This window comes from Peromyscus californicus, unplaced genomic scaffold (genome assembly GCF_007827085.1).
Source record: "Peromyscus californicus insignis strain IS unplaced genomic scaffold, ASM782708v3 Scaffold_2__1_contigs__length_46816999, whole genome shotgun sequence".
Taxonomy (NCBI): domain Eukaryota; kingdom Metazoa; phylum Chordata; class Mammalia; order Rodentia; family Cricetidae; genus Peromyscus; species Peromyscus californicus.
Genome location: NW_026294540.1, coordinates 39,574,761 through 39,586,891, shown reverse-complemented (window position 1 = coordinate 39,586,891; position 12,131 = coordinate 39,574,761). Strand labels below are relative to the sequence as shown.

Genomic DNA, 12,131 nt, shown 5'->3' with positions numbered 1-12,131 from the left:
AGACACGATGAGCCGGGCGGTGGTGGCACACACCTTTAACCCAACACTTGGGAGGCAGAAGCAAGAGGATCTCTGTGAGTTCGAGGCAAGCCTAGACTACAGAGTGAGATCCAGGAAAGGCGCAAAGCTACACAGAGAAACCCTGTCTCAAGAAAAAGAAAAAGACAAGACACAACGAACCAGCACAATTAAAATCTGCTTCAACGTTTTCTTTCAGGAAGGAGACACGACACACTTCAACATAAGAAAAGTCCTTTACAGTCCAGGTCTTTTATTTCTTTTTGTACATTAGGCCATGAATTCGTATGGAATGGGCTCCAGTAGCTCAGGCTCCTTCCCGTTAGTCCTCACAAAGTGTGCTTCTCTGGGTGGGGCGGGCTGGTAAAGAAAGAAAAGGATTATGGAAACCTTAAAGTGCTCTTTTTTTTTTTGCTTTTTTGAGACAGGGTAGCTCTCTGTGTAGCTTTGGAGCCTTTCCTGAATCTCACTCTGTAGACCAGGCTGGCCTTGAACTCACAGAGATCTGCCTGACTCTGCCTCCTGAGTGCTGGGATTAAAGGCGTATACCACCAACACCTTAAAGTGCTCTTTGTAACTAACAAATACTCAATTCTCAAACTTTAAAAGTTAAGTGAGCGAAGTTTTCATGATTCCTCACGGTCAATAACAATACACACTGCCTGGCCGGGCTCTCACCTGGCGCTTCAGCTGCACCCAGGTGCCCTTCTCCTTGGCTTCCTTTTTCTTCTGGTCGTTCTCCTTCACCCGCTTCAGGAAGCTGTCTCGGCTCTTAGAGTGCTTGATGTGCTCAATCCGCACGTTGATTCTCTTGGCAAGGATCTTGCCCCTGGAAAGACCAATACATGTCCTAAATGCTTCATTCCAAACCCAACAGAAATGCACACCGTCTGACAACTATTATCTAGTAAGTTAACACTGCTCACGTCAATCATCCTTACCCAAAGGAAGAGGCCCGAAAGCACACTTCAAAGCTACTTTTCTGATGAACACGGCCCTGAAACAATAGTAACTTAGCCAAACCCGGCTAATGAAGCTTTAATGAACTTTTAATGCTACCAACACACAAGCACCAACCATTCCACCAGACTTCCCAGTGAACGTCAATGTTTCCCCTGACAGGTTACAAGACAAACACTTAAGTTTGCCTGAGTTTTAAAAGGTTATTTCCTTTGCCCCACTTGAATGGCCAATGAAGACATGAAGTCCAATTGGCAAAGTGAAAGGGGGTGTGTGATGACTACTTCATCATATCTACAGCATTTCACTTACTTAACTTGCTTGTTTACAATGATGCCCACGGCATGCTGGGTGACATTGTAGACTCTTCCGGTTTTGCCATGGTAACACTTATGAGGCATTCCTTTTTGAACAGTGCCCATTCCCTAGGCAAGAGACAAAGTATTTACTATTCCAGCAATTCCTCTTTCCAAATCCTTTTTAGTAACCAAGCTCCCTTTAAATGGCAACTCAAGAACTCTCAGAGCCGGTGAAATGTGGTTTTCACATTGCATCAAGCAATCAAATAGACAATCATCATTAAGTTCCAGAGTACCAGAATATATTCAACCACCCCAAGAGTGTAGCCTTCACTGGGGCTTTCATAAAAAGCAACTCCATCTTTAACAACAAATTTTATATCTTTTGAAGGGTCTAACTGTACAGGTCCAGCTGGTCTTGAACTCAAGGGAATTCACCTGCCTCTTCATCCTGAGTGCTGAGATTAAAGCCAGCATTCTCGACTTTTTTGTTTTTCAAGACAGTTTCTATGTAGCCCTGGCTGTCCTCGAACTGGGCTCTGTAGACCAGACTGACCTCAAACCCACCACTGCCTCCCGAGTGCTGGGATTAAAGGTGTGCGCCACCAAGGCCTGGTTCCATTCTTGACTTTTAACAATTTTAAAGGTTTCTTTTACCCCTCCCGTTTGTGCTATTAAATATTTAAATCAACATTCCTAACAGGTTTTCAAAACAGGTTTCTCTGTGACTGCCCTAGTGGAACTTGCTTTGTAGACTCAGAGATCCGCCTGCCTCTGCCTCCTGAGTGCTGGGATTAAAGTCATACACCACCAACATCCAGCTAGCACCTAACTTCTAATGCTGATCTTTCCTCCACTCTAATTTACCTTGATGTCTACAATATCACCTTTCTTGTAGATTCGCATGTAAGTAGCCAAAGGAACAACTCCTGCAAAAGAGAAAAAAAAATCAAGACAATGTCTAGACCCACGTGGTACTTTCATAACGGTACTAGTTTTCAACACAACGCACAAATCTTTGGCAGTTACATTAGGTATAATGGACAATTTCTCCTTATAAGCAAAGCCAGTCTAAGACTAACAGTTTGACACTTCTTTCCAGTGCTAAGCCTGCACGGACACTCAAGTTTTGAGACTATGAGACCCATGTTTTTGCTTATGACACAGTACAGTTAAATGCTGTTAACTACAGATGAATGAAAACACATTATCAAGGAGGACCATGCCACTTACCATGTTTCCTAAAAGGCCTGGAGAACATATAGCGGGTCCCCCTCCTCTTTCCCTTTGTGTTCGTCATTTTGGCGAGTTACTGAAACCAGAAAAGTCAACAATCAAATAACAAGTTTATTTAATGTTAGCAACTATCCCCTTAAAACTAACCAGGAAACAATATAAAAAGCTGGATCACCACACACACACACCCCAATGTCATCTTTTCACAGACCAGGCTCCCTCAAACTCAGCACCTTCCCGCCCAAGCCTCAAAGTGCTGGGATTGTAAATGGGTGCCCATGATTCCACTTAAAGACTTAAATAGAAAGCTATGTTTTTTAAAAAAGGAGTTTGGCGAGTTTAGCTACAGAGACCAAATTCTGTCATTAAAACCAGCAGGACTGGTTGTTAAATTCAAACCAAAACACCTTCCTATCAGAATACAGAACACACCAACATATACTACATCCCATCTACAAGTAGAATAGTATAGATGCCAAGGACATTGCAACTCCCAACTTCAGGAAAACTGTGGTTAGGGACCACAGAACTCAGCCTGCACTTTGATGCTGCTAATTTTCTTTCATTATTAACCGAATTCTCTGTCAAATTTGCAAATGGAATCGTGGAGTTAAGGGACACTTCCATTTGCTAAGGTATTAGGAAGTTTGTAGAGACTCAATCCCTGGTAAATCTGATACAAGCCTCGACGATTCTTGCTACAAAGACCTACTTAGGCTGACATTCCTGCCTGTTAATGGCCTTTCCGTATAAACAGCCAATGTAAAATCTATAATGAGGCCCCAGTGACTCTTGGCACAGGGAGACTACTCAATCGGCAGCTAATTTAGCACCATCTAAAAACTTACCTGCTACAGGTATTTAGAACCAGAACTTGTTTTCCAACATACCAACAAGGTTTGGATCACTCCATCCATCCAGGGCAGAACTACCCCCCACTCCTGGCCACTACTCCGAACCACATGGGACCCCCTAAAGCATGGTGTTGTAAGTAACCACCTCGCTCCTATCTTAAGCATTGGTGTGGCAGCCTTAACGTTACCGTCCCTTCCTACGCTCGTCTCCTAGGGCCAAAATTTGCAAATTACGAACTGTTCCAAGCATCCCGAAGAGGGATCTCCTTTACATCATTACTCAGGCTGACTCGGAGGGCACTCTCGTCGCCAGAGCCAAGTCCAGGCCTGCACACACCCAATCTCGTGAAGAACCAAGCCGACTTTTCAGTCCTAACCCGACAGCACATGCTCACGTTTGAGGTTAGGCGGACGCCCAGCTACGAGCACTAAGCCAGGCCCGGCCTCTCCGGACACAAGGCCCCGGCACCCACCGCCCAGGCCAGCGGCCTCTAGACAGTCTCCCCACGACCCTAACATGCAGTCTCCGCGGCCTGAGCCCCCCGTGCAGCGTGTAAAACGCGCCAGCCGCCAGAGCCACGCGCCCACCGACCTGGAAGATGGCTGCCGCGGCCAAAAGGAAGGGGGCGGGGCCGCGCGCTCTTACAAGGACCGCGGGCTGCCCGTGGCGCCGCCTGAAGACAAACGCCGGGCGGGCGAGGCTCTTCGAGAGAAGCGCGTTACTCTGATAACCGGGAGACCTTGTGAGGAGCCTCTCCTCTGCGCGGACGAAAGGCAGCCGGCTAACACAAACTCCTACAGGCACCGTGTTAGACAGCCCGGAAAAGGGCCCTCGCGGCAGTCCAGCCGGACGCTACTTCCGTAGCGTGCCGACGCAAGGTGGTGCGTCCTGTGACGTAGGAGGCGGGGGTTCTCCTCTTGCGTCCTGCGGTGCGGTGCTTCTTAGCGTTTCTAGGGTCTGTCGAGTCGCGTAGGCAAATAATTACGGGTGAACAAAAACTGTGTTTTCGAAGTTTTTCCCCTGATGTGAAAACAACACACCCATTGGTCAGCTAACACTTTGGAAAGCCGGGCGTGCTGCGCATGCTCATAAGACCAGCCTTCCGGAGGCAGAAGCAAGAGCTTCAGACGCTGTCTCACAACACAATCCAACAAAAACCTCACTTGGGTTTGGGGAGAGAGAGATGGGGGAGAGGGTTGAGGTGGAGCTCACCGGAACACATACCTGTAGTTTGAACCTGTTTAGTGTATATTAATTGTGCAAAATACTAGGTTTCATTTTGACATTTTCAAGCAGGCATGTGTGGTAACATACTCTGGTCATTTTCACTCCCATCACCCTTACTGTGCCTCCCCTTCCTGACTACCTCCCTGGCTGTAGATGAAGGTGTTTAATCACTCATTACACTGGAAGCAGTATTCCTAGTCATTAGATCAATCAATTTATTGTCATAGGCGAATTGGATGTTGAAAATATTCCAATAGTAGATGAGGGCTTTGAGAGGTAGACATTGTTTTTATAATTGCTATTCCGATCCATTCCTCCTACGCAATAACGCCTCACTTAATTTTGGAGATAATAATTCCTGTCCGTAGTATGCATTCTTGGGAAGGTCGTCCCCACCATCAGGAAAACAAGAAGCCAGACTCTCAGTGTGCTCCTACAGCCAGGAGGCTATAGATCTTTATTCTGGACTGAGGACTGTAGGGACAGAGTTGAGGAAATGGCAGCACAGCCATGCTCTCGGACAGCCACTGTCGGCCTGACTGGAGTGGTCTCACTTCCCTCAGCTTCTGCTTGGTGCCAAATCTCATCCTTGAATATTTATGAACTGTGAAAACCACCATATCCTGCTAATAGATCCCAATAATAAACTCAGTAAAATCCAATGAATGATGTGATCAGCTAGGGTTAGGTTTGGTTGTTTGAAATCCCATTAATCCATGCAAGAAGATAAACATTTAACTCGAAGACATTGAGACCCTATCTCAGAGTGTGTGAAAAACGTGACTGATCTAGTTAGCTAGGGGTTTACTAAGAGACTTCAATTATTGAGCAAATTTTAATATCTGTGACCAAATTATGTACAGTTACTTTTAATTAACTTTTATCTTAGACATGCAAAGTTTTATTCCCAAAGCAGTTTTTCTTTGATTTTGAGATAGAGTCTCATTCTTTTGCCATGGCTGGCCTGGAATTCACAGAGATGTGCCTGCTTCTACCTCCTGAGTGCTGAGATTAAAGATGGGCACCTCCACATCTGGCCCAATTTGTCTGTTTTTTAATATATTACTTACTTTAGTTGATTTCGGTTGAGTGTAACCAAAATGATACTAGTATTAGCCTAAGAGTTAAGAAAATAAAAATAGGGGGCTGGAGAGATCGCTCAGAGGCTAAGAGCACTGACTGCTCTTCCAGAGGACCTGGGTTCAATTCCCAGCACCCACATAGCAGCTCACAGCTGTTTGTGACTCCAGTTCCAGGAGACAAAACACCAATGCACGTTAGTGGAATTCAGTGTGTGTGTGCATGTTAGCATGCCTCTGTGTATATGCACGTGTATAGATTGAGAGTTTCAAAAATCCTTATGCTAGGGTGCAGACCCTAAGTGTACTAACACTAAGCTTTATAACTAGTCCCTGCAGACAAGATACAGAATGTCCCCTCCCCCAAGATTCCTGGAACTTCCTTCTAGTTGATCCACTCTCCCTCCAGATTCATGAAATATTCTAATGTCTTTTTCCTTTCTTTCTTTTGTCTCTTTCTTGTTTTTGTTTGTTTGTTTGTTTTTTGTTGTTTTGGAGCTGAGGATCGAACCCAGGGCCTTGTGCTTGCTAGGCAAGCGCTCTACCACTGAGCTAAATCCCCAACCCCGTCTTTCTTTCTTTAAACAAAACAAAAGTTCTAGGGAATTCAGTCCAACTCAAGGTGTATGCTAGAGGAGTGGTCTAACGATAAACTATTACTCCACCCTCCCATCCCCATTCTCAGTAGCCTGATTTCTATAAAAATATTGTTATTTAATTGCAGGTAAGCAGCATCATACAATTTATATGCTTTTTACCCCATGACTTTTTATTTTGCTTAGTGGTTTTTGAGATTCAAGCATGTTGCCTGTAGCTGTAGTTCTACACTATTTATTGCTAAATAGTATTCCGCTGTGTGGAATTCTTGGTCTCAGAATCAAACAAGGGTCATGTCACCAGCTCCATTGTACAGATTTTAAAACCAAAGTTGTTTCCTGAGTTCCTCATGATCAATTTGTCTGTAGTTTGAGGGGTCATCAATACACAAAGGGATGAGGAAAATGCTGAAACAGCTAAAGAATAGCCAGGCGATAGTGGTGCACATCTTTTTTTTTTTTTTTTTTTTTTTTGGTTTTTCAAGACAGGGTTTCTCTGTGCAGCTTTGCGCCTTTCCTGGAACTCACTCTGTAGAGCAGGCTGGCCTCGAATTCACAGAGATCCACCTTGCTCTGCCTCCCGAGTGCTGGGATTAAAGGCGTGCGCCACCACCGCCCGACTTGTGGTGCACATCTTTAATCTCAGCACTCGGGAGGCAGAAGCCGACTTCTAAATTCGAGGCCAACCTGGTCTACAGAGTGAGTTCCAGGACAGCCAGAATTACACAGAGAAACACTGTCTCATAAAACAAAAACAAACAAGCAAAAGAATGTGATCTGGGTGGTGGTGGCACACGCCTTTAATCCCAGCACTCAGGAGGCAGGGGCAGGCTGATCTCTGTGAGTTCGAGGTCAGCCTGGTCTACAGAGTGAGTTCCAGGACAGGCACCAAAGCTACAGCGAAACCCTGTCTCGAAAAACACAAAACAAAAACAAAACAAAAAAAAGAAATGTGAAATAAATGTAGTAAGTGGGAGAATTCACATTTTATTCACTATTTATGAGCATGTGGATTCAGTCAGGTACTGTACCAAGTGATGAGGATATAAACTTGAAACATGGTCCATGCCCTCAAGGACCGGCAGGGAGACTGGTAGGAGAGGAAAGTGAGCCCATACATTATGCCAAGTAACCGAAGAGGAGACCCTTGAGCACTGTGGGAGTTGTACAAAGGAACCTGATGTCCCTGGGTTGGAGGAAGTGGGCCAAACAGGAAGCTTCACACAGTGAGTCTAACCTAGCGAAAGATTGGCACTGGTCCAAAGACATGCAAGTAGAGTGCTTCAGGCAGGAGGAAAAGCTGGTGAATGGGCGGAGTGATGGATCACAACTCGGACTCAGAGAAATGAAAATCACCCGATAGCTGTGGGAAGGAAGGTGAGCAGCAAGAAGGTGACTTCTCACAATGAGGAATGTGTACCACCTGCCTTGTAAAACACTAAACAAAACACCGCTTGGGCTGGGGATGTAGCTCAGTGGGAGAAAACTTCCCTAGCATGGAAATCACCGTTCGTCCAAGCACGGAAAAACATAAAAACACTTTAGGGAATAAAGAGAAATTTGCATCTCTGTACATTTGTGTGTGTTTTTTGTTTTGTTTTGTTTTGTTTTTTTGTTTTTCGAGACAGGGTTTCTCTGTGTAGCTTTACGCCTCTCCTGGAACTCACTTGTTAGCCCAGGCTGGCCTCGAACTCACAGAGATCCGCCTGGCTCTGCCTCCCGAGTGCTGGGATTAAAGGCGTGCGCCACCACCGCCCGGCTGTGTGTGTTTTTCTTATGAAGTACTCTTGTGTGTGTGTGTGTGCCTGAGTGTGTGTGTGTGTGTGTGTCTGAGTGTATGTATGTGTATCACGTGCACGCAATGCCCACAGGTGTCACATCTGGAACTGGAGGACAGATGATTGTGAGTCACCATACAGGGTCTGGGAATTAATTCCTTGGCAAGAGCAGTCAGTGCTCTTAACCACTGAGCCTTTTCTCTAACCCCAGAAGGGTTGGGTTTTTTTTTTTTTTTTTTTTTTTTTTTTTTTTGAGACAGGGTTTTTCTGTGTAGCTTTGCGCCTTTCCTGGATCTCGCTCTGTAGACCAGGCTGGCCTCGAACTCACAAAGATCCGCCTGCCTCTGCCTCCCGAGTGCTGAGATTAAAGGCGTGTGCCACCACCACCCGGCTTCCAGAAGGGTTTTTTAAAAAGTATGTTTGCTTGCCGAGCGTGGTGATGTAGGGCTTTAATCCCAGCACTCGGGAGGCAGAGTCAAGCGGATCTCTGTGAGTTCGAGGCCAGCCTGGGCTACAGAGTGAGTTCCAGGACAGCCAAGGCTACACAGAGAAATCTTGCCTTGAAAAAAAAGAAGAAAAAAAAAATACAAAGGCATGCTCATCTACAAAGGAAGTCAAAGCCATCCTGAGCCACATGGTATCCTGTCACATGTGTACACACACAAAGAAGCAGGGAGAAGCTTCTGTTGTCTACACAGAATTATCATCTCCAGAAAAATGTCACTGAAATGACAGCAGTGAGGGGAGCAAATCATGTGGATAACTGAAAAGTATATCATTAGGAATACTTTTTTAAAATAATTAAATAAGCCAGACAGTGGCAGTGCATACCTTCAATCCCAGCACTCAGAAGGCAGAGAAGCAGGCAGATCTCTGAGTTCAAGACCAGCCTGGTCTACAAAGAGAGTTCCAGGACAGCCAGGGCCACAGAGAAACCTGTCTCAAAAAAACAAAAACAAAAACAAACCCTAGACTCAGTACATCGTAAAGACTCAGGAAATTCTGAGGGGTGGCTTATTAAGACTCTGAAAGTAAACACTCAAAAATCCCAGGAAGTCCCCAGAGCTGATCAGATGGACCAGGCCCCTTCCTCCCCAACACTGTGTGATCACTAAGGACTGCTCAGGAGACTCAGGGCAACTGATCTGCTTGGAAGAAATTTACTGACCTGTTGAGCTGCCTGCAAGTTGTCCGGAGCGCTCTAGGTTCCGACTTTCACGAGCTGTCACTCACACCGGGACGGGCTCAGAGATGCAGCTGCCTTTGTGCCCTTCCTGCTCCCGTGACTAACCCCAATAAACTCACTGCTTCACTACACTGGACTTCTGTGGTATCGGTCCTTTGATCTGTTGTCCATCCCCTATCTAGAGTGAATAGACATTTGTGTTGTGTTTCCCCAGGAAAAATGTCACAAGTAACATGTCTTCCTGGGGGGAAAAAAAAATCAATCTTTGTATGTGAGAAAAAAAGACAGGCCCACACGGGTTCCACATCCTTACTTGATGTGGAGCCTTGACTGGGAACTTTCTGAGGCTGATGCCAGGTTCACTGAGGGTCAAAGGCTATAAATGTCGGACATGAACTCACTGGGAAGAAAAGCACATCCACAGGCCACACATACACACATGACCTATATTTCACTCAGGGGAAAGCCAGGATTATTTATTTATTGAGGCAAGGTTTCTCTGTGTAACAGCCCTTGCTGTCCTGGAACTTTCTTTGAAGACCAGGCTGGCCTGGAACTCACAGAGATCCACCTGCCTCTGCCTCCCAAGTTCTGGGATTAAAGGCATGCGCCACCACCTGGCTTGCTTATTTGTTTATTTTAGCAATTATGCTTTTTTGGGTGAGTCTTTGACCCAAATATGCAAACTTCTATAGTGATCTTAGATCTGCAAAATTTTTCAGCAATGTGGATTTATAGACTCAATTTCATTTCTCTTTGTGAATTCTACACAGATTTTAGTACAGCTTTGTTGAATTGCCCCAAGCTGGAGGTTGGAGATTTTTTTTTTTAACTTGGATTTGTCTTTTAAATGTGTGGGCTTTTTTTTTTTTTCAAAACAAAACAGTGGTTGTTCTTTTGAAAGAGTGTCATTCTGTGTCCCAGGTTGGCCTGAACTCGAGGTGCCCAGCTTCTACTTTCCAAGGGCCGGGACTAGAGGTGGAAAGGCATCATGTCTAGCTTGATTTTGCTGATTCTGTCGTGGCTGTAGACATTTAGAAAAAGTGCTCATAATCCAACCTGCTCTCTCTAAGGAATAAGTTAGTGGTTAGCTAGGCTTTTTTAAACTTTATTTGGGGGACATTCTTCAAGAGAGAGCCTCAAAATTTTTCTCAAGGTTGTGTTTCCAGTTGTCAGTTGAAATGCTGAGCAGTTGGGATTATGTGTCGAGACACTAGGGAATTCCTGCAGATGGGCTCAACATCTCATCTCTGCCACTCAGGGATGGGGCTGCATTTTAACAGAATAGGAAGAATGTGTGGGAATTATTTTGACTGACATACTTGCTGAGCAAAAACTAAAACTTTCCTATCCATTAGAGAAATCACTCTGGCTAACATTTGCTGTAATGCCAGGAAATTTTGAAATAGGCTGTTTTTGGAAACAGACAATAGTCATCATAATGGACCACAATGACATCAAAATATTTCTGTAAGATAATTGATACCAATCCCCTTGAGAATTGTGGCACTAAGATCTGTAACTGAAACATAAAACAAAGAGTGGAAGCATTTGCCAGACATCAATGTGGCTAATCTGTGCCATGCTTTCAAATTCCGAGGATGGAATGGGACTGCCAGCAATTTTCTCCAAACTAGCTTTAAAACGTGTATGATGCTTAAATTCTGCTTCCTGTAGTGTCCTTGTGATGACTGCTCTCCATTATCAGAGCCACTGGGTTTGGGGTCACCTAGGAGACGTATGTTGGGTGTCTCTGTGTTTCTGTAAAGCTCTTACCTAGGAGAGAAGACACATCCTGATTGCAGCGGTGCCGTCCTATGACCTGGGATCCCAGGCTGAAGAAAAAGGGACAAAGGGGCTGGTGAGATGCCTCAGTGGGAAAAGTGCCGCCACAGGGCATCAGTGACCTGAGTTCGATCCCTGAATCCCGCTTAAAAATGGGAGGAGGACACTGACTTCGTAGACCTCTGACCTCCACATGTGCAGCATGGCACACATGTCCACAACACACACACACACACACACACACACACACACACGCACACGCACACGCACACGCACACGCACACGCACACGCACACGCACACGCACGCACGCACGCACGCACACGCGCGCGCGCACACACACACACACACACACACACACACACACACACACACACGCACACACACACGGCTACCTGATTGGTCCAGTTGTGAGGGAGCAGTTCCCTTTAATCAAATCTTCCCCACTGTACTGGGCTCCTCTCAAATGGGGAACCAAAATAAGCCTGCTCTTCCTGAATCTGCTTCTTGTCAGGTACTTAGTCACGGCCATAAGAAAAGTAACTGATAACAAACTATGTGATGACTAAATATTAGATTTTTGACAGTGGTCTGAGTACTCAGGCGAAGTAGACTTCAGAAAACCACACCGTAAGCACAGGGGTTCTGTCTCTACGGGATTACCATTATGGACCCAGGGCTAAACATATAATGTACACAAAATATATCTGGAAAGAGAGGGAACTATGAAACCAAGAGAAAATGAGCTCGCCCAACTGAGTTATATTAGTATGAGTCATTTTAAAAACTGATCTACTTATTTTTATGATTATTTGTATTTTTCCTATATGCATGTCTGTGTGAGTGTGTCAAACCCCCTGGAACAGAAATTACAGACAGTTGTGCTTGCTGGGAATTGAACCTGGGTCCTTGGAAGAGCAGACAGTACTCTTAACCACTAAGCCATCTCTCCAGCCCCACTATGTGGTCATTAGCCTTGACCTTGGTCTTGTCAGGAAATGATCATTCACCAGGTGTATGTAGTCGGGCCAGGGTGTGACAGCTCATGTGTGAGGTGTGACTCTGCTCAGTTCCTTGGTTTCCAGCACACACAGGGGATTCACTATTTAATGG

At 45.3% G+C, this 12,131-nt stretch overlaps 1 protein-coding gene and 3 non-coding genes across 4 annotated transcripts; all 4 read right to left on the bottom strand.

Annotated features, from left to right (window-relative positions):
- Nucleotides 1-242: 242 nt before the first annotated feature.
- Nucleotides 243-2,595, bottom strand: Rpl21 (ribosomal protein L21). Its single transcript, XM_052754508.1, has 5 exons — nucleotides 2,511-2,595; nucleotides 2,145-2,206; nucleotides 1,291-1,403; nucleotides 697-847; nucleotides 243-378 (listed from the first exon to the last, which is right to left on the bottom strand). Exons 1-5 carry the CDS (start codon nucleotides 2,575-2,577, stop codon nucleotides 289-291), a joined length of 483 nt encoding a protein of 160 aa, XP_052610468.1. The 5' UTR covers nucleotides 2,578-2,595; the 3' UTR covers nucleotides 243-288.
- Nucleotides 1,123-1,251, bottom strand: LOC128121153 (small nucleolar RNA SNORA27). Its single transcript, XR_008222096.1, has one exon. It is a non-coding gene; the product is annotated as a small nucleolar RNA SNORA27 (small nucleolar RNA).
- LOC128121149 (small nucleolar RNA SNORD102) lies at nucleotides 1,494-1,564 on the bottom strand. Its single transcript, XR_008222092.1, has one exon. It is a non-coding gene; the product is annotated as a small nucleolar RNA SNORD102 (small nucleolar RNA).
- A 3,567-nt stretch (nucleotides 2,596-6,162) lies between the features above and the next one.
- On the bottom strand, nucleotides 6,163-6,239 carry Trnaa-agc (transfer RNA alanine (anticodon AGC)). The gene has a single exon. It is a non-coding gene; the product is annotated as a tRNA-Ala (tRNA).
- Nucleotides 6,240-12,131: the final 5,892 nt, after the last annotated feature.